The sequence below is a fragment of the Amblyraja radiata genome, chromosome 15 (genome assembly GCF_010909765.2).
Source record: "Amblyraja radiata isolate CabotCenter1 chromosome 15, sAmbRad1.1.pri, whole genome shotgun sequence".
Taxonomy (NCBI): Eukaryota; Metazoa; Chordata; class Chondrichthyes; order Rajiformes; family Rajidae; genus Amblyraja; species Amblyraja radiata.
Genome location: NC_045970.1, coordinates 8,630,181 through 8,651,656, shown reverse-complemented (window position 1 = coordinate 8,651,656; position 21,476 = coordinate 8,630,181). Strand labels below are relative to the sequence as shown.

General features: G+C 39.9%; 1 protein-coding gene across 4 annotated transcripts in view; it reads right to left on the bottom strand.

Annotated features, from left to right (window-relative positions):
- Positions 1-21,476, bottom strand: part of cpeb3 (cytoplasmic polyadenylation element binding protein 3) — a 90,952-nt gene that overhangs the window by 21,811 nt on the left and 47,665 nt on the right. For all 4 annotated transcript variants that reach the window (XM_033033611.1, XM_033033610.1, XM_033033613.1 and 1 more), the window contains 3 exons: positions 17,839-18,006; positions 17,613-17,702; positions 577-695 (listed from right to left, as the gene is read on the bottom strand). In XM_033033611.1, coding sequence (XP_032889502.1) covers positions 577-695; positions 17,613-17,702; positions 17,839-18,006 — 377 coding nt within the window. The remainder of the gene's footprint in view (positions 1-576; positions 696-17,612; positions 17,703-17,838; positions 18,007-21,476) is intronic.

Below are 21,476 nucleotides of genomic sequence, written 5' to 3'. Positions count from 1 at the left end.
AACAAATTTTAATGCTAATATAATTTTGCTAATTACACAATGAAAGCAGTCAACACGTCAACATTTGCCTCGTCTTCAAAATGGTCATGATATGAAAACAAATCATAAACATTTAACAGTTTTAAATTGCTAGATTCACTTTTTTACAAAGCCGAGATTCCAAAGAGTTACAAAATTGCTGGGGTAATGACTAACTAGCAGAGCTCATTCTGCACTTCCTTTTATTTTGTAGAAAGCCAGGGATTAGGAGAGAATTAGACAACAAGAAATGCTGATACAATGATCACCTATGGGAACAAATGGCAGGCAGCTTGTCCGTGTGCTAATTGTTCTGGAAGCTTCAAACAAAGGCTTCATTATGCAGCTCAACATTTATTGATATATTCCCAAGATCCAATCTTCAAATTTTACTGAAAATAAAATCCCCATCAGTAAATGGATAATCAAAATAATACAGTGCGAATGTTCATTCATCAGGGAGGAACAGCAGACAGACGAATAATTCCCAGGTTAATTGGCTCATCAAACGACAAAGAGAACAGATGGTGAGCAAGACTAAGCTGGAGATCCATTTACCGGTTTGTCCTTGATAGTAGGACTTGAAACACACAGGTATAACTTTCCATCTTCCTCGATGCACGCATCTATCAGGGCTTGCACGGAGCTCTCCTCTTGAAATAGCAGGAAGGCATAACCTTAGAGAGACCAAAGAAATTATAAGCAAAGTGTAAGACTGGTGTAGAAGGCAAAAAAAAAAAAGGTAACTAGCAATTACAATGCCCTTTCCATAAAAGACCAGCCCAAAGGCTTTAACAGGGCGAGACGATGAGAGGTGATGTACATCATGCATCACACAGTCCAACACACTGGGCTTGATGTGGTCAAAGAGATTTAAGGTGGTTTTATGCATATCAAAGCTGTAGATGCTGGAATAAAAACTGAAAGTGCTGGAAAGACTCTGCAGTTCAGACAACATCAGGAGGAAGTGAAAGAGTTAATATTTCACTTTGAACTTCTGATGAACATTTCGGATATTTTCCAGTTGGCATTTGTAAAGTGTAGGTCCCAAGTGATGACAGCTTTATCATGTATCCGTACACTGTGAATGGGACTGTAACCATGTGTTGTCTATTCGCTGACTGGTTCGCACGCTGCAAAAGCTTTTCACTGTACCTCGGTACATGCGACAATAAACTAAACTGAACTGAGCTACCACTATGACATGCCTGGAGGGGAGGATTCATAAAAGCCTAGAGTCAGAAGACTGTGGGACAAGGGGCGTGATGTAGAGGTTGGAACATAGACAGGTTCATAAATGGACATGGATTTGAATTTGGAGGTGTGGAGGCAGTTGAGGTGGACAAGCACAAGGATGATGCTTTAATGGGAGGTGGTCTGGATCAGAAGTTCTGTTGTCCCTGATGAAAACATCAAGATGTCCAAATTATTCCAACACCCAATGTTCCCAACCCATTTAAAAAGCCCTGAAATTGGTGATGTGTACGATCTGGTCAGTTAACAAAAAATAGATTTGCATTTCACAATCTCAGCGTCTCCCAGTGAGCTCTGCAGTTCAGAAATTATTTTAGAAATGTGTACTCTTAGAAAAGCTGCAGGGCAATGAATGCCAGGTCACCAGTTTAATCGAAGGGTAAATATTGGGCAGAAGACTGGAAATAACTTCAAAATAACCCTACAAGATGGGTTGGGTAAACCCGAGAAGTAGATGGGGCACACAAGGATCTGCAGATGCTGGAATCTTGAGCAGAAAACAAACTGCTGGGGAGGAACTCAGTGGGTCAAGCAGCATCTATGGAGAATGGACAGAAACCCCTTCGAGTTGGGAGCCTTCTTCAGACTTAGAGTAGAGGGGAAGCAACTGGTGGAGTGAGGACAAACTAAGCATGGTCGAAGATTTCCATTTTACTGCTCCACTGAAATGCCTCCTCAGTGATGCATATCTCGAAGAAAATTCCTCGTCGGGACGTTGCCCATTTCCTTCGCTCCATAGATGCTGCTGCACCCGCTGAGTTTCTCCAGCATTTTTGTGTACCTTCGATTATCCAGCATCTGCAGTTCCTTCTTAACAACCTGACGAAAGGACTGGGCTCTATATCAGGTGCAAGTCATCAGGGCAAAATGTGACTTTACTGATTCGAACACTGGCAGCTTGACCAACCATGTGCAAACAAACTGTTGGGAAGTGAAGACCTTGCTTATTCCACAACCATCTCAATCTATCCCCCCCCAATTCATGGTCTAGTCGACGACAGCAAGAGCATGAAGAGTCCCTCTGCTTCACGTCATCACTTCACATTCTCACTTTTAGCTTTCAGATAGACTGAGAAACACCCTGAATAATACGGGGCCCGGAAGAGGTGTGGGAGGGAAAACGGGTTGAGCATCAATTTCAAGAATCCTACATTGAAAATGTGAATGAGTATTGTATTGTATTCAAATTTATTGTCATTGTCTCAATTAGAGACAACAAAATGAATTTTCCTTACAGGCAGTATCATAAAAATAAATAAATAATAAATAATAAAACATATTAAAAATAAAATTGAATTAAAAAAAGAAAAGCACAAACACAGAACGTCCACGACACAACATAACACAGTGGCACCAAGGTGAGGAAGGCGATAACTGGGTATATCACCCCTAATTTCCAATCCACCCACAATTTCAATGAAGCCTTTAATACCCCCAACAACCTCCGATTGGCAATACTAAAAACCATTTGACATTATTATCACGCAATATTTATAAAGCACCTTTAACATACAATAAACAGCAATGAAGAACTATTGAAATAACATGAGATATGCTGGTGCTTTAAAAAATATATATTGTAGGTTGGTGAACTGGAGAGGCAAAAGCTCTGAAACAAGGGACACCGAATATATTGGCCATTGCTGGCTTAATTCCAGTGGAGGGGGGACAAGAGATAAAATGTCAACAGAAAATGATCATGCAAAAGAAAAAACTGCAGGGGCCAACCAGTTCCAGGTTGAGAAAACCAGGCACACAAAGGTACAACCGATACACGCATAATTGAAGGCCATTCACCCAACAATCTCCTCATATTTTCTGCTCACAATCTGCCAAATGTCCAATATTTTTAGTGGTACATAATAATTTGTACATTTGACAATTTCTCACTTTGCACGTGACAATATACAAAAACTAAGCTAAAACTAAACATTAGACTACAAAGAATGATCTTAATATATTTTTACGATTCAGCAGTAGAGTTGCTGCCTTACAGCACCAGAAACCCGGTTTGATCCTGACAACGGGTGCTGTTTGCATGGAGTTTGTACGTGCTCTCTGTGACCACTGAATGCTCCGGTTTCCTCCCACACTCCAAATACTTGCAGGTTTGTTGATTAATTGGGTTCGTTGAAATTGTGAATTGTCCCTGGGGTGTAGAATAGTGGTAGTGTACGGGATGATCGCTGGTCGGTGTCAGGATGTAGGATAGTGCTAATGTATGTGGTAATCGCTGGCCGGCACAGAGTGGGCCGAAGGCACTGTTTCCACGCTGTATATCCAAAGTCTAAAGGTCGTGTTCTTGTGAAATACAAGGAATAGAATTTTGTTATGTAATTACTTTTCAAGATTTGAGAGATTGTGTCACTAACAATGCAGCATTTCTTGCCCATTTCTCGCTGCTTGCAAGAAGATGGTGGTGAGCTGCCTTATTGAACAATCATTTCCTTCCTGCCAAAGGTAATGGGTTCCAGGATTAAGATCCTGCAACAATGAAGAACCTGTCATTTCGAAACCTGCATAGTGTGCAACATTCTTGAGGAGCTTGCAGGTGATCATTGACCTCGGCCTCATCACGATTTGTTGATGCACATTCAGAGATATCCCGCTCCTTTGTCCAGGTGCAAGGCTGTGATAAGGTCTGGAGTAGACTGTTCCTGGCAAAACGCAAACTGGAAAATGAATGAGGGAGTACCACGTGACAGCACTATCGATGCTTGCAATGTTCCGATTATGTTTCTAATTGGGGACAATCCATTGAGGACTTAAATCTTCTGATGCATTGCAGAACACAAATGCATTTCTCTGCACGAGACCAAAATTTTGCAGTTCTTCTGGGAAGCCTGGCTGCTGACCCAGCGTCCTGTTGGATCAGGTACAGTGGCCGAGGCCCATCCATTGAATGGGAGAAACAGCTGGAGGCATTGGGCAAGTGTGCAGTGGAAATGACAGCAAGAGAGCATTGGGGTGGGGGCAATTCGTATTGATTGGAAAGCTAAAGGCACCAGCTTGGAGGAGAATGGATATCTCAGACTCTCCAGGATGGAGAGACCATTAATAAACATCAGAGCCGGCTTCACCGTTTGACAAGATCTGGTAGAGTTGCTGCCATGGTAAAATGTGGCACAAAAGATACTAAATGAACATTGCACACAATACAATGTACCCTTGCATCCATATTGTCCTGCAAAATGGCAAAACCTTAAATAACTTCAGCATATAGTCTTGTGTTCCAATGTAAAAGGGACCCTCTAAGCCCAAGGATTTGCCTATTGCTGGTTTAAGCATTCCTTCTCTCCAGAGATGCTGTCTGTTCCGCTGTTACTCCAGCATTTTATGTCTACCCTGGATTAAACAATGAACCTGTTCACTGCCATGATTTGTTTTCACTATTGGCCGGGACCAGAGTATACTCGGGGGTGGCACTGAACAGGTTAAAGTGGTGTGTACAATTATTTTATTGTCCCCTCCAGGATGCTCCCTAAATAGTGCTCTTACAATTATTAAGATTCCTCGCACACTTCTACAAATAGAAGGCTATGAATTAGTACCATGTGGTATTTGGTCCACTGTATCTGCTTGTACTGCCGACATACCTCCCATGCCTTTTCCCACTGATTCAATGAGTGACATCGTCCTCTGTCACAGCTGCTCATTGTGGCAAATCAATGAACATTTTAACAAATCCCACTGGAAAGATACATCCTCTTATCTCCTTCAATAAATGACAAATTTAAATTCATAATCTCTCAATCTCAATTCCTCCAAGGAAATGGGATTTCTTTATTCACTTTTATTTTGATTGATACAGCTTGAAACCAGCCTCTTCGGCACACCGAGTCCACACCGATCATCGATCACCCCTTCCCACGAGTCTATGTGTTTAAGAAGGAACTGCAGATGCTGGAAAATCGAAGGTACACAAAAATACTGGAGAAACTCAGCGGGTGCAGCAGCATCTATGGAGCGAAGGAAAGAGGCAATGTTTCAGCCCGAAACGTTGCCTATTTCCTTCGCTCCAAAGATGCTGCTGCACCCGCTGAGTTTCTCCAGCATTTTTGTGTACCCACGAGATCTATGTCATCTAATTTTCCCCATTCACTCCCTACTAGGGGCAATTCACAGAGGGCCAATTAACCTATTAACCCACACGTCTTTGGGGTGTGGGAGAAAGCCGAAGCACCTGGAGGAAACCTTCACCATCACAGGGAGAACGTGCAAACTCCACATAGATGTCATCCGAAGTCAGGATCGAACCCAGGTCAATGGTGCTATGTAGATAGTATCCTGACTGGTTGCATCATGGGCTGGTACGACAATGCCAACACACAGGAACACAAGAGGCTGTAGAGAGTAGTTGACGGACTTGAACTTGTCCATCATGGACACTGCTCTAAAGGACACAAAGTGCTGGAGTAAGTCAGCAGGTCAGGCAGCTGAAGAAGGATCTCATCCCAAAACGTCACCTGTCCATGGTTTCCAGAAATGCTGCCTAACCTGCAGTTACTCCAGCATTTTGTGTATTAACCAGCATCTGCAGTTCTTAGTTTCTACATAGGAACACCTTGGGAGAGCTGTGCCTTTATAGAAACAAAGAACTGTAGATGCTAGTTAATACACAAAAGGACACAAAGTGCTGGAGTAACTGCAGGTGAGGTAGCATCCACATGAGGCACTGCTTCAAGGCAGTGGCGTCCATCATCAAGGATCCCCATCACCCAGCCATGCCTTCTTGCTACCACAAATAGAAGTCTCTAACATCTTTAAAATGTTGAAAGAGTAGATGCAGAATGTTTCTATTTGTTAATAAGAGAGATGGAACAGTGGTGCAGCCAGTAAAGCCGCTGCCTTGTGACTCCAGTGACTCTGGTTTGATCCAGACCTCCACACAGACCTCCAGTGCTGTTTGTGCGGAGTTTGCTCTCTGGGTTTTCCATTTGTCTGCCAGATCTCTCTGCCCACTGTCCAGTTCCCCTGGAATGTAGGGAATTGGACCTGGAGTGGTACAATATTGGGTTAGAGATTATAAATAAGGAGTCGCCCATTTAAGATTGACAAGGCAATCTATTTTCTCTCTATTGGAGGATCATGAGCCTTGCAGAAGTGTTATACATTTTCAACAGAGAGGTAGACACATTTTTGTCCAGTGAGAGTGAAATATAACAGGGTGCCACCCATCCGCTTCTGAAAGCTCATCCTGTAAGTAACCCAAGAACATAGTACAGCAAAAAAAATCCTTCCATTCACAATGTCCATGCTGACCTTGAATCAGACTTCCGTCGTGGGGCAGATCCCCCCCAAATCTTTGCACATCTCCAATCCTTTGTACTCGCCACTTTAATTTCATGTTTCACGTAACTTGTGTTTTATGACATGGCAGATTAATTTCTCTCCTGGGATAAATAAAGTTCTATTGTATCGTATCATAAACTAATCTCATCTGTCTTCATGGTCTATGTTTCTTTATTCGCTGCTTGTTCATGGGCTATATCCCTTCATTCCCTGTCTGTTCATGAGCTTATCTAAATTCTTCTTAAATGTAACCATCATATCTGCTTCCACACTTCTCCAGGCAACACGTTCCAGGCACCAACCGCTCTGTGTAACAAAACTCATCTTGCAAATCTACTTAAAATGTTACCCCTATCAGCTTAAAGCTCTATCCTCTAGTATGTAACTACTTTCAAGTTACTTTAATGATCATGTATTGTAATCATGTATTGTCTTTCCGCTGACTAGATAGCACGCAACAAGAACTTTTCACTGTACCTCAGTACACGTGACAATAAACAAAACTGGAAGTCTGGTCTGGATGTTGTGCGCTGAAAAGCTCTAGGTAGAGCATCATAGCACTGGACATTTTTTTTTTCATCAAGCCAATTAACCTGTAAGTCTTTGGAGTGTGGGAGGAAACCGAAGATCTCAGAGCAAACCCACGCAGATCACAGGGAGAACGTACAAACTCTATACAGACAGCACCCGTAGTCAGGATCGAACCCGAGTCTCTGGCACTGCATTTTGCTGTAAGGCAGCAACTCTACTGCTGTGCCACCGTGACTGCCCAGAGACATTTGGAAGGTGACATTTTTAAATAATTAAAACAAATAAAACAAAATGGTAATTTAAAATTGTAGATCTTAATTATTTTAAAATATACATTTTTTTTTTTTTTAATTTGTTTATTTTATTAGAAGTTAATACAATACAAAACAATACAGTGGCACCTAATTTTAGGTGCCAACTATGTCATACCGTAATCCATTCTATGTACAACCTCTAGTTTTATGTTATGAGAAGGAAGTAAGCAAGACAAGAAAAAGAAAACAATAGAAAGGGGAAAGAGTGGAAAAATAGATGGTAATGAGTAGAAAAATGTGAAGTGTGTATATAAAAAATAAAAATAAAAAAATAAAATAAAAAAGAAAAGGTGGAAAGTAGAAATAGAAGAGAAGGCCCCTTAAAAGAGAATTTTTCAAATCTATATTCGGAGATGTTGATCTATCCACGTCATGAACTGAAATCAGCAATCCTTATGGTACCGCTGCATCACATGATTCCAAAAAATTTTAAATATACATAATGCAATAAAAACTAAAATTAAAAAAAACTGACCAAAACGACTTTATTCATACAAGTGTGACTGAAGGCAGGGAGCTGAGGTAGGCATAACCAGTTCCACATGTCAGCAACTTAGTGAATGGATTGAGTGCTGAGCCCAGGGCAGAGCATGTAATCAGAAAGCCAACATCTGATCTCCAGGACATTCCCAGTTTCTGTGTGGTTGCGCACAGGCACATTATCCAGAACCCCAGCCATCACAATTGCCCAGTGTTTGCCTATCCAACTGCCAGCTTGAAATCATGCTCTCTAGCCCACACTTTTCATGCAGTTTTCTCTGATCCGCTCCCAAATTGCTCAATATTCAGATCACTCCTGACACGAGAAATGAGAATGCTCTGGTGTGAGATCACGCCATTCTTTTATATGCACAAACATAGGCTGCTTCAAATGCACTGTTCAGGGGGTAATTTGCTAGTCTGACATTTCTTTAAGGGTACATATTGGTATTCAATTTGGTGGAGTAGTCCAAATTGATTCTAAATTAAAGTCAAATAATCAATGCTAGAAGCTGCTAATCTCTTTGTGTTCTTTCAGCAACATCAGTTCATCCGGACATCACTAATAAAAGCAAGGAGGGATGATATTTTGTTCTCAATTCAGCTACGTTTTCAAAACAAAAATAAAGCATCAGTTTGGAGGTGACAACGCCTCTGTCTGGAACATGACAGAAACTTGCAACATTTATAATGGATAGATAAACGCAAAAATATTATTTGTCTTCTGATCTTCAAGATTTATCTAAGATAATCGACTATATTAAACACCAGTAAATTTTTCTTACGACGATGGTCAAGTAAATCAGAAATAATAAGCTTGGTTAACATTTCTGACAATGATGTGCGCATTATATAAGCATTTCTACACTGCCAAAATGTCAATAATGTTACCTATCCATGAACTACAGAGATTCTGCCCAGCCCATTGAATTACTCCAGCATTGAGACTTTTATATTTGTAAACCAGCACCTGCAGTTCCTCGTTTCTCCAAGGCAATTTCTTGAGATTAGATTGCAAGAATAAAGTACAATGGTCCAAACAGTTAATTAGGTTGATAAATTTTGATCTTTACCTCAAATTACAATTAAATAATCTGCCATCCAAACAATAACTTAAAATTACTGATATTAAATCCAAGATTTGAGGCATTGGAATTCCTGCTTCCTAAATAGCCAACACTGAGCTCAATTCACTGCATTTAGCTTGAAATATCATTTATGTGTGACCCGAAACATCACACATTCCTTCTCTCCAGGGATGCTGCCTGCCTGCCCCACTGAGTTACTCCAGCATTTTGTGTCTATCTTCAGTGTAAACCAGCATCTGCAGTCCCTTCCTGCACATGTCAATTTAAATGGCTCTGACTAATCACCTTCTATTTTGCTTGAAACTACAATTGGTTACTTTCACATCACACTTTCTGAATTTTATTACTCAGAATCTTCATGGTGCTAATTGCTCATTTTTAAAAAAAAATCTTTATTTTTTTTTTTAATTAGAAGTACAGTAAATTACAATAATACACATCAGACATATCTTATTACAGTTGTTGTACCACTTTATTTTTCGAGCTTTAAAAAAGCTCATTTCAACACTCAAAATATTTATCTGCTACTGATTCAACTATTTTTAAATTGTCACAACTTTCATTTGCACTTTACTAATGTTAAAATTGAAATGCAGTTTGTTTTTTAAACCCATTTCCCCGTTTATGTTTTTTTACAATTTATATTATTTGGTTATAAGATGACATATTCTGTTTCTGTAAATAGGCATTCTGGTATTGCTAACAGAACTAACCATTTAAATGCCACATTACTCCAGGAAGTCTGAGTCCATGTCTGTCTTTTCTAAGTGGGCTACTTCTGGACTCTCCAAACCCTCTTCTCCACCCACAAGACACAAGGCAAGACACCATGGAGTCACTTACCTGGATTGTTAAAGGTTGGCTGCATTGACCTACTTTGACTGCACTATGTATTATCTATAGGGTGCCTTACACAGGATACAAGAACTCCATATCCCAGTAACAGCCCAAAACCTGCACATCCACTACTTAGATGGCAATTACCAATAATTCCATGCAATACAACAACTCAACACACATATTGCCATTTCTTCATCATGGGTCAAAATATTGGAATTTGCCACCAAGAGCCTTGGAATTCTTCCAGTAGATTGTCTACCATCACTTGAAGGGCCATAAGGGATGGCTTTGAAAGCAACACCCACATCTCAAGGCTATTTTTGTTTTTTACACAATGTTTAATTCGTAATTAGGATTGCCCTTTCTTTGATATACTGCTTTGCCTTCAAACCTTTCAGATGTCCACTGAAATAAAGAATACATTTTGTGGGAAATTGCAAAGATGCATTAGTATGCTTTCATCACCTGGTTTGTGAAATGATGTTTTATGTAAGTATCCCAACATGTATCTTTGCTTCCCTCGCCTGATACAAAGTATGCAGACCTATAATACTTAATCAGTTTTAAACTTTGATGCTCAGTGCCTTATTAAAAATTAATTTAACTGAAAATATGTGATAAACAAAGAGCAAAAGTAACAGAAGAGAAATGAAGGAGGCATTAGCAAATAATCCCTTACAGATTTCACAAATAAAAAAGTTGATTTTTGGGGGGAATGTATCACAGACACGAGGTGAATGGTGCAAAGGAACTAAAATTAGATTATTTGCCTGGTCTTGTGCAGACGTTAACTAAAGTAGTGGTTCTAGATCAATGCACATGGAAGACAGAAGTCCATCAAGACACCCCAATCTACCAAAGTAGTGTGGAGCGACAGGATCTGCCAATTTGACAACCAGATCTGAGAAATATTTTGTTCAATACAAAATCTTAATTGGTCAACTGATGACCAAGCAGCCTAGAAAATATTCAGAGGGCCTCAGTACATGATTTGTTGAGGTTAACAAAAGAATGAATCCCATTCAATGATGGTATGGCAAGAGCTTTTAAATCATCACTAATGCTAAGAATTCCCAACAAAGGGCAGACGAATTTCACCAGTTTCTAAAAACTAATCAATAGAGACATCCTGAATGACGGCACATCTGCACAGCGTTCCATCATCACAGATGGTTGGAAATGCAGCAACCTACTCTTTCCATTCATGAATAAATGGATAATATTGTATCAAGCCTGAAAGGAAACAAACAATCTGACATCCAGTCAAGCTCACATTTCAATGGAAAATTGGTAGCTTGTTACAGCTGATAGTAGGGGTCGAGTAAATGACATAGTCACTGCCTATCACAAAACAAAACTTCCTTCCACAGTCAGCAATCCCATTAAGGATTCACAGGTATACGAGAAATAAAATGGCCAACTGTTTCTGCCTCGCCTCACTAATCCCCATATCTGTTCCTCCACGTTATCTAGTTAATAATTTTTTAGAAATGCAAAGTGTGAAGTTTTCTGGGCAGAGGGCCACATTGATCTAGTGGGTGATTGATGCACAAAGAAAGATGATCAAAGGACAAAAAAACAACCTACAGATGCTGAGTTTCAAAAAACCACTCAAAGTGCTGGAGATACAGAGGGGATCAAGTAGCATTATGGAGAAAGAAACGCATTAACATTTCAGAACTGGGCGCTTCCATCCAATCTCATTTGCTCATTTGTTTCCATTTACAGATGCTGCCTGGCCTAATGAGGGTTATCCATTTCAGTTTCAAATGAGGATGGTCTCAGACAGGACCCCTGATTTGTGCTCAGAGAGCTGATTTCAGGCCTATATTATTAACAGCTCAGATTGTTGCAGGGCCAGTAGACAATGTGTTTCATCAGGTTCATGTTTAAGAGGGAATATAAAATCATTTATTACAACTCGCCATGAAAGAGCAGATGTTAATTTCCACAGGAATTAGACTACAGTGGCTAAATTACCCCAAGACTCCCAATGCTGAGTCTGAACGACAAACTACACAACGTGGAATATACGGCGGTCAGAAATTCATGCAAACTTATGACAAAGGGATAAAAGCTATTGCTAAACTAAAACTCAACACCAGCCTCTCCAAACTTGTTTTTAGTGACACACACAAAAGGAAGACCAAACCAGGGCATCGGAGATATCCTCACTCTTCATCCCCATCCCCCCACTCGTAACAAGGACGGAGCCCCCCTTGTCCTCACCTTCCACCCTACCAGCCACCACATACAACAGATAATCTTCCGACATTTTCGTCACCTCCAACGTGATTCCACCACTGGCCACATCTTCCCACCTCCTCCCCTTTCGGCTTTCCGCAGAGACCGCTCCCTCCACAATTCCCTGGTCAATTTGTCCCTTCCCACCCAAACCAACCCCTCCCCTGGTACTTTCCCTTGCAACCGCAGGAAATGCTACACTTGTCGCTTTACCTCCCCCCTCGACTCCATTCAAGGACCCAAGCAGTCTTTCCAGGTGAGGCAGAGGTTCACCTGCACCTCCTCCAACCTCATCTATTGCATCCGCTGCTCTAGGTGTCAACTGCTCTACATCGGTGAGACCAAGCGCAGGCTTGGCAATCGCTTCGCCCAACACCTCCGCACAGTTCACATTAACGAACCCGATCTCCCGGTGGCTCAGAACTTCTACTTCCCCTCCCATTTTGTATCCAAACTTTCTGTCCTGGGCCTCCTCCATGGCCAGAGTGAGGACCACTGTAAACTGGACCTCATATTTCGCTTGGGCAGTTTACACCCCAGCGGTATGAACATTGACTTCTCCAATTTCAGGTAGTCCTTGCTTTCTCTCTCCTTCCCCTCCCCTTCCCTGCTCTCCCAAAGCCCACTGTCTCCGCTTCTTCCTTTCTTCTTCCCGCCCCCCCCCCCACATCAGTCTGAAGAAGGGTCTCGACCCGAAAAGTCGCCTATTTCCTTCGCTCCATAGATGCTGCCTCACCCACTGAGTTTCTCCAGCATTTTTGTCTACCTAGGAAATAAATACATGTCATTTCCAAACTTGATGTGGAAAAGGAATAGAAATTCACATTAGTCTATTGTTTGCATTTCATAGGAACTAGTTCCAAGGTCAACTGGTAATATGCCAACTCAATATACTTTTCCATACTTCTTGCCCCATGTGCGGTGAATGTATAAACCCAGAAATTGGTGTGGTCATTTCTCAAGGCAGATGTCCGTGGCTGATAGAGCTCTTGTGTCACTGCGCCAGAGACTCTGGTTTGATCCTTACTTGGGTGCTGTCCGTGTGGAGTTTGCACGTTCTCCTTGTGATGGTGTGAGTTTCGTCCGGGTGTGCCGGTTACCTCACACATCACAAAGACATGTGGGTTTATGGGAAAATTGGCCTCTGTAAAATGGCCCCTATTGTGTAGGGAGCGGATGGGAAAGTGAGATAACAATGAACTAGTGTGATGGGTGATCAATAATTAACATGGACTCAGTGGGATGAAAATGCTCTATCTTTCAATTTAGTTTCGTGATGTAATTTACTACAAATCCTTTATAATATTTTATAAACACCTTTGCTTAAAATATACTTGTCTTTAAAGCACAATACAAATGCCTCAACAAAAACAGCCCTTTCAAAATCATCCCAATTCTCCATAGAAATCATGCTCTCTACTTAAAACTAAAATTGTGGTCTTTCAGCAGAAGGAATACACCATCTTCAAATGATCAAATGCCGTGGCACATCTGATTTAGCTGCTCGATTAGATAATTTGGTTTAAAATATATGCAATTGCATTTTTGCATGAATGCAATGAAATTGAGGCAATGGGCCTTACTGAATTTTAAAATGTCAAGGAATCACATAATTGTCAGGAATCCAGATAAGCCACGCAGATCCTAGAAAGCAGTCAGATCTATATTTTAATAAGATAGACACAAGGAACTGCAGATGCTGGTTTACAAAAAAACTAAATTATAATGCACTGGCAGCATCTCTAGAAGACATAGTTAGGTGACGTTTTGGGTTGGGACCCTTTTTCAGATATTTTAATATCTGTGCATTTGGCATTATTTGCTATTCCATAACAGGAATTATGACAAGAACCTTATCCCAACATGAATTTTGAACTGATTTTTTTATAATTTAGTTTAGATTAGTTTAGAAATACAGCATGGAAATATGCCCTACCGAGTCCACACGGACCAGCAATCCCCACACATTGACACTATCCTACACACACTAGGGACATTTTTTACATTTATACCAAGCCAATTAACCTACAAACCTGGACATATTTGGAGTGTGGGAGGAAACCAAAGATCTCAGAGACGGTCACGGGGAGAACATACAAACTCCGTACAGACAGCACCTGTAGCAGGGATCGAGCCCGGGTCTCTGGCGCTGTAAGGCAGCAATTCTACCACTGCGCCACCATGCCATTTCCACATCATTTGGGAAGGAAAGATTTTAAACAATGACTGTGTCTTCATTGTGGCAACTTCATACCTCCTGAGCACGCATCATACACTGAAATCATCTTTATTTGCGGTGTCCATTTTCATCTCTTTGTATTCCATAACCAAATTAATAGCTGAAAAACTGCTGTTAATAGTCTAAGTTAATGAGTTTTACATTCTTACTATTATGCAATAAACGTGTTCCCAACACAGTTGTAGATCCAGCTTTTAATGATTTTTAGCCATGGTCGAATGGAATGTGGGGAAAAAGTCTCAGTTCTACTATTCTCCTTCGACTCTGATAATCACTTTGAAGTCCAATCTTTCTTGCTTGACAAAGCATAATGCAAGGCACTGCATTTGATAACTGACTATCTCACAACGTATAGCAGTCACTCCACATTATTCTGAAGTGTTGCCCCTTCCTCCCTGCCTGCACTGTTTTCCCAACATATAACAACTTGCCCATTGCTCATGCATTATTAAATATTCCCAGGCACATGCCACATCTCCCGTGTTGCTCACTCCATTAATCCCATCTGTAACCCATTTGCTCCTTTTGGTTTTATTCACACCTCCTCTTTACTTAGAATCTAGAATAGATTCATTATAGATTTCAATAGATTCGTGAGCATGCAGCCCATAAAGATAGCATCAACACTGTGCAGCAATCCAGTCAGTCCCATCCTGCCACTCTTTCTCCATGGCCTTGAAAATTATTCTTCCTCAAGTGCCAACCACCTTGCATTTCGTAGACGACAATTTTGTTAAAAGCTTAAAAACAGAAATAGCCTTGACTGGTTTCATTTCCATGCCGTCAGCTATTCTTCTGTACATTTTTGGATTGAGAACATAGCTTGGGTGCCAAAAGATCAGTATCATGCAACTCTGAACAATGGATGGGAATGCTACTGAAATTCTCCCTTAACATATTCATTCCATGGTTCTTTCTTAGTACACTGCAAGTTCCTGTGTCACAGTTTAAAAAAAAACTATGAACGGACATCACTCTCTCCAATATCAAATGCTGGAGCCAGGATGTCTTCTGAATTGATGTATTTATGCACTCACCCAGTGTTAATAGAAGCAACCCCTTAATTGACATCTGATCCCAGTGATTATTTAATAGCCTTAAATGGAACAGAGCTACACGTTACATGCTATAAATGTTCTTGCCCTTATTAAACTGCACATCATTTTATTTACTGTGAGCAGTGTTGCAGATTTCATTACTTTGTTAAAATTAAAATAAAATATTTTATTTAAGTCTGCAATTATTGTAATTTAGTTTTTAGAGAGAGAGAGAGAGAGAGAGAGAGAGAGATACACAACATGTACAGCAGCTTAAACATTACTTTGGTTGTTCAGCTTAACTGAAGTATCAAGACTTTCAGGAGGATATCTCTGGCAACTATAACTAACCAGTTTTGCAACAAAAAAAATTACAGTGGACCTGAGCTTATTTGCTGGACATCTCTGTGGCAGCTCTAACAGAACATCCAAGACTATTCGAGCTTTGCTCTCCCAAAATCTATACAAGGATTAATCTTGAACAGCCTGGAGTCCGAAAATACCACACAGGTCCTGCTGCTAACCCACTCATATCTTAACAGTGAAGAACGCAAGGCAAAAACAAAATCTGGTGAGCTAGATAAGAATCGTCTTGATTTCTTGGTTCAATAACATTGCTATTTTAATACTTAAATGTTCATGCAAAGGATTCATTTCTAATGAAAATTCCCAACTGTTTTGGAAAATAGTTTCTTCAGCTGGTAACTTGGGTGCCGACATTGCAAATTGTAAGCATGTGACTTGACCGTGGCTTCAAAGCTCGTCCTTAAGACATGATATCTCAAATATGGTGGCAAGCACATGAGCAATTCTGCACTCTGCAGCCATATTGAAGTCCTATGGATAGTTTGTACTCGGCCATAAATAACCCAAGGCAGTGATATAACTTTTCTGGAGAGCTGATATGCTGTTAACGTCACATTATAAAACGGAATTTTCTGCAGATTTCAATACCAGACCCCTTTCCTGAAATTTTGTGAAACTATGGTATTAGAAGAGGGGTTATTCGTCCACATTACAAATACACCAGCCGGATACATTATAAATGTTATTAATTATAGTCAGGGAGAAAATGTTTAAACCATTTTTGTTTAAAAACACCAGCATTGTCATTTAAAATCTAAACCACCTGGATTTTGAGCAAAATCTCTGAAATGTATAACATATATTCCCCATCACTGGTCATCATCTTTGAAATATTTCTCTCGATCAGTCAACTTTCTGAATGAATGCATGGAACTATGTTAATAAAACACTGAGCACAGACCACCGAATCCTCTAATGGACTCTTAACAGCAACTCAGCCTGGTTATAAATAATCCAGCTATTATGTCTATTCATACCTTCTATTTTAAATTAGCAGCACTGGCAACTGGTAACTGTGGTGGAAATTGCTTTCCACATCACATTCATCACCAGGATAACATACCACTTTGTAATTCAATCTCATATTGCTCAATGCAAATCCTCATCCAAACCCTTCCACGTCTAAGAATATTTTGTAATGAGTTCAGACCATGGAGTGGAAATGCTCACCAGCAAATAATTACTCTGCTCTTTTGACAAATGATTCACATGCAATTTCACTTCACAAATGAAGATTTGATAACATGATACAAGCCAAATATCAGTGGTCAGCAGATAAATCTCAGTTAGAAGTGATTCCTAAAAAACCATCACCAAGGAAAAAAAAAAAATCATTAAAATCCCCAACCACGTATTACATTTGTACCAGCTGCCCCTTTCCCTCCTCCACCAGATTAATGTTGATAAATGGCGCGGGGAAGAGAAAGAAAGAGCAAATAAACGAGAGTAAGGAAGAAAGCAAAAAAAAAAAAGAGAGAGAGAGAGAGAGAGAGAGAGAGAGAGAGAGAGAGAGAGAGAGAGAGAGGAACAAAGAGCAAACAGAAAAAATAGAAGTGAGAAAGATAGCATGCACTCATGGAACAGAATATGGAAGAGGCGCAGATGGACACACAAACACACAGCTAGCATGTATTAATTCAGAGCTGGAAACACCTGTTAGGTGATGGTGTCAGCTCACAGCACAAAGGGTGAGATGACGTACCTTTGCAGACACTTGGGAACAGCTGAATGCAAACATCTTTCCTTCCATAAACATTGCTATTGACAATACTTACGTTTCCAGTGGATAATTTCAACTAAATGACAATACTTAGTTGGTTACATTGGGCATAGCAAGTATAGTAAATTCAAATGTCGGATTTTGAAATGCGAGTTCGTGCATCTTTCAAGAGCTCAATTAGTTCATTACCTTTAGGTGGGAAATAGGATTTGCTTTCAGCTTTGTGAGGCCAATCCACCACCAACGGTCCAAATCGACGAAAGCTAGCTGTGATTTCATCTGCAGGACACATTATAATAGGGTTTTATTAAAAGTTAAAGCTACCAAAATTACTTCCACACCATAGTGAAAAACAGCAAAACTAACAGTTAAAAGGAATTCAGGAGGTTTCGATTTGCTAGATAATTTGTTGTACCTTCATCAATGTCTGGAGGGAGACCTCCCACAAAGACTTTTCGTGAATAGCGTTCCACCCTTTCACCATTCTGACAGCGAGTTGGAGAGTTTAACCCTGAAGTCAGAGACTGGTCACCATGACCATCATCAAGAAAACCATCCTCAATAGGAAAGAGCGAAGATCGACCTGAAACACAGTTTACACTTCTATCCAGTGAAAACAAACTTGAGCATTATTCTGAAACTTGAATTGTCTTCCATTTCTGCAACAGACCTAAACTCTGCATCATCACAAATTAGCTAACATTCAGCATGAAGATGTAACGGTATAGGATATATTACACTTTTAATTCCAACCCATATCACTTAATAAATATTTCTAACACACTACTCTCAATGTTTAAATATAATACAATGTTGGTAAAATCAAAATGCAGATTTATAATTTTCTATTAATTGATTCTTTTAAAAATAACACAGCTGACTGTCACACGTCATGAAAAGCAAACAAACCCCAATGGGCTGAACTTGTAACTGAAAGATGCAAGAAACCATACATCAATTTTTGTGCTGGTTAATTGCAAAACTCTGGATTCAGTAGTCTGGTTACCTACAAGGAGATCGGAAGATGCTATTCAAGGAAGGGTCCTTTGTAACAAACTTCTTGAAAGAAAAATTAATATATTCATCTTTCATGACATCTATGCACACTTTATGAAGCTCTCAAATCCAACTAACTGTTAGATAAATACTAATATCAAAATATGTAAATTAATTAATGAATATGGCCTTTAGAAGCTTAATGGCATAATATTTACACCAAAAATAATAAAGAACTGCTGACAAAAATGTTCTGCATGTGTGCTTGTAAACCTGTTCGAAAATTATAATCGAAACTCAACTTTACAATGTTAAGCAAAACTGTTTCCCCTTTCATGTGAAAAATGCAATAAACTATTGACATTTCCACATCAAAATTCCTGGCTTTTAAGTCCAACCACTACATGTAATATTAGAAGCTATTTAAAAACTCGCTCCTATATTTATTGCAGACACTTGGGTAAAATTGATGAGTGTTAACAATTAATTAAGAGAGGGAAAAAAATGCTGCTCCAATTACTTCCCTTTGCACCAGTTTTAATAGTCACATTTACTGCAGTGTCAGGTTCCACAAGCAGTTGGTTTGTTGCAGTAGTTTTCAGTATTTCAATCATGCTACCAAAGGCAAATTGTGCTAACAAGCATTTGGAACATTACCGAACTGTATCAGGCCCTCACAGCCATTTCCAAATTTATTCTGAGCTTTAAGATTTAAAGTATTAACCCCCAGCACCATTTTAAGTGAGAAACCAGAGAGATATGAAAATTCTGTTGGACAATTGGTGGACATATGGGCAGCACGGTGGCGCAGAGGTAGAGTTGCAGCCTTACAGCGCCAGAGACCCAGGTTCAATCCTGACTACGGGTGCTGTCAGTATAGAGTTTGCATGTTCTCCCTGTGACTACATGGGTTTCTTCCGGATGCTCCGGTTTCCTCCCACATTCCAAAGACATGCAGGTTTGCAGGTTAATTGGCTTCTGTAAACTATCCCTAGTGTGTGGGATAGAGCTAGTATACAGGTGATTATATTTGGTGTGGACTCAGTGGGCCAAAGTGCCTGTTCCACACTGCATCCCTAAAGTAAACTCTTTCACAAACAAGTATTAAAATTTATCAATTCAAATTGACACTTTATCCACCGGATGCGTGTTTTCTCCATTGAAAAATAGATAATTTTAGAAAAGAGCTTAATAATAGATGAATATCCTTCAAAGTCTCAAATCTCATCTACTTTCACAAGGTCAACTAGATGGATCTTAGCTAGGCTTCCATTGATCACCAAAGTAGCATCTTGTTCCAGATTGATACCCAGCAAGAGGGTTCAAATATGCTACTGCCCAATGCCAGAGATGCAATATCTTGTTCTCTTAAATCAAGTTGGCAGTTAACATATTCTACGGATTAGAGAACCAAGATCTCCAGTGGGGTGGGGGAGCTTTTTAAGAGCCATATCCAAGCCAAAAAAAATCTTAATTATTTTTAACAATAGAATAAAACTTGACAAATATACAAGGTTCTAAAATGCTGGTTATCTATTGGCCTACAAATGTGAACAGGTGTTTGTTATTCAGCCATTCATGCCAGTTTTTCGGATCGTTAAGATCTCCACGGTTCTGTGACCACTTACTATATGCCTATGACTTTGGTTGACAAATATTCCTCCCAGATTTAAATGTAACAATTGATCCAGAATTGGTTGTTGCTGGCAGTTCAGTTTTCTAAACTTCTACTACCATGTGTGTTTGGAAGTGTTTCTTAACTTCTGAAAGGTCTAGCTCTAATCTTTATGCCTCCTAGTCCCAACTCCAAACCAGAAAAAATAAATTTAGCACAAACCTTTATATCCAACATAACTAAGCAAAAAGTCCGACTTGAACACATGATCACTGGAAAGGAAATTTGTATCCTTTTATAAATAGAGCATCAAGCACAGATTCTTGATCCAAGCTATCTACCTTAATGCTTTCTGCAGTAAAGAATGACTTTTAAAGATTATATAATATCGTATATATTTTAATGTAACCTTTATATACAAGTTCAATCAAGATTACTGAAGACACAGCAGTAACTCGATTAAATAATTTTGGCAAGTGCATTAAAGTAGTAGCATATCAGGGTAGTCAATTAGGTGGCTTGTCGTGAATAACCAACAAGGCAACTACTGTATGTGCAGACGCACATATTACTGTAGGAGAGATGGAATGTATCCCTGAGCAGCAGTAAATATGGTGACACGCACATCTTGCAAACCATTATGCCCTCCCAGCTGAATGCAAATGAGAGAATTCAGGGGAAAAATACAGGGAACATTTATACTAATTCCTCTCCACGTTCAAAATTACCTTACAATAAACAAGGTGCTGGAGGTACACAGCAGGTCAAGGCAGCATCTGTCATGGGAAATGGCCAGTTGGGCATTTTGTGTTGTCCATTCCCCCCTGCAGTTGCTGCCCGACTTGCCGGGTTCCTCCAGCAGAATTTTTTGATGCTCCAGATTCTAACATCTGTAGTCTTGTGTCTCCTCCCAAATGTTTTTTCTGGTTTCCCCTCTGCCACTCACACTGTCCAGAAGGAGAAGGCAGGCAGGCAATAAAGCTTTTAAAAGATACACAGGAGACGTGGGATATTCTATAATGGATCCGGTCTCTCCTCTGCAAGGAAGCACTTGATTTGCACTCAACACCTCCCCTGGACACCATGACTGGAATCTTAAAAAAAAACTTAAAACAATAAAATTAAGTGCATCTACGTCAAACAAAATACTAGACTCAAAGGAGATCTCAGAATTGTCCTCAAACTATTAATGAATAATATTCCTTGACCTACAATTAAAAACCCATTAGATTCTACAATCTTAAAAAAAAACAAATTAATTCTACCAGAATTTATGAAGGAATTTTCAAAACAATGAAAAGAAAATGGAGCCAACTGACATCAAATCATTCGATGTTTAAGAAGGAACTGCAGATGCTGGAAAATCGAAGGTAGACAAAAATGCTGGTGAAACTCAGTGGGCGAGGCAGCATCTATGGAGCGGAAGAAGGGTTCGACCCGAA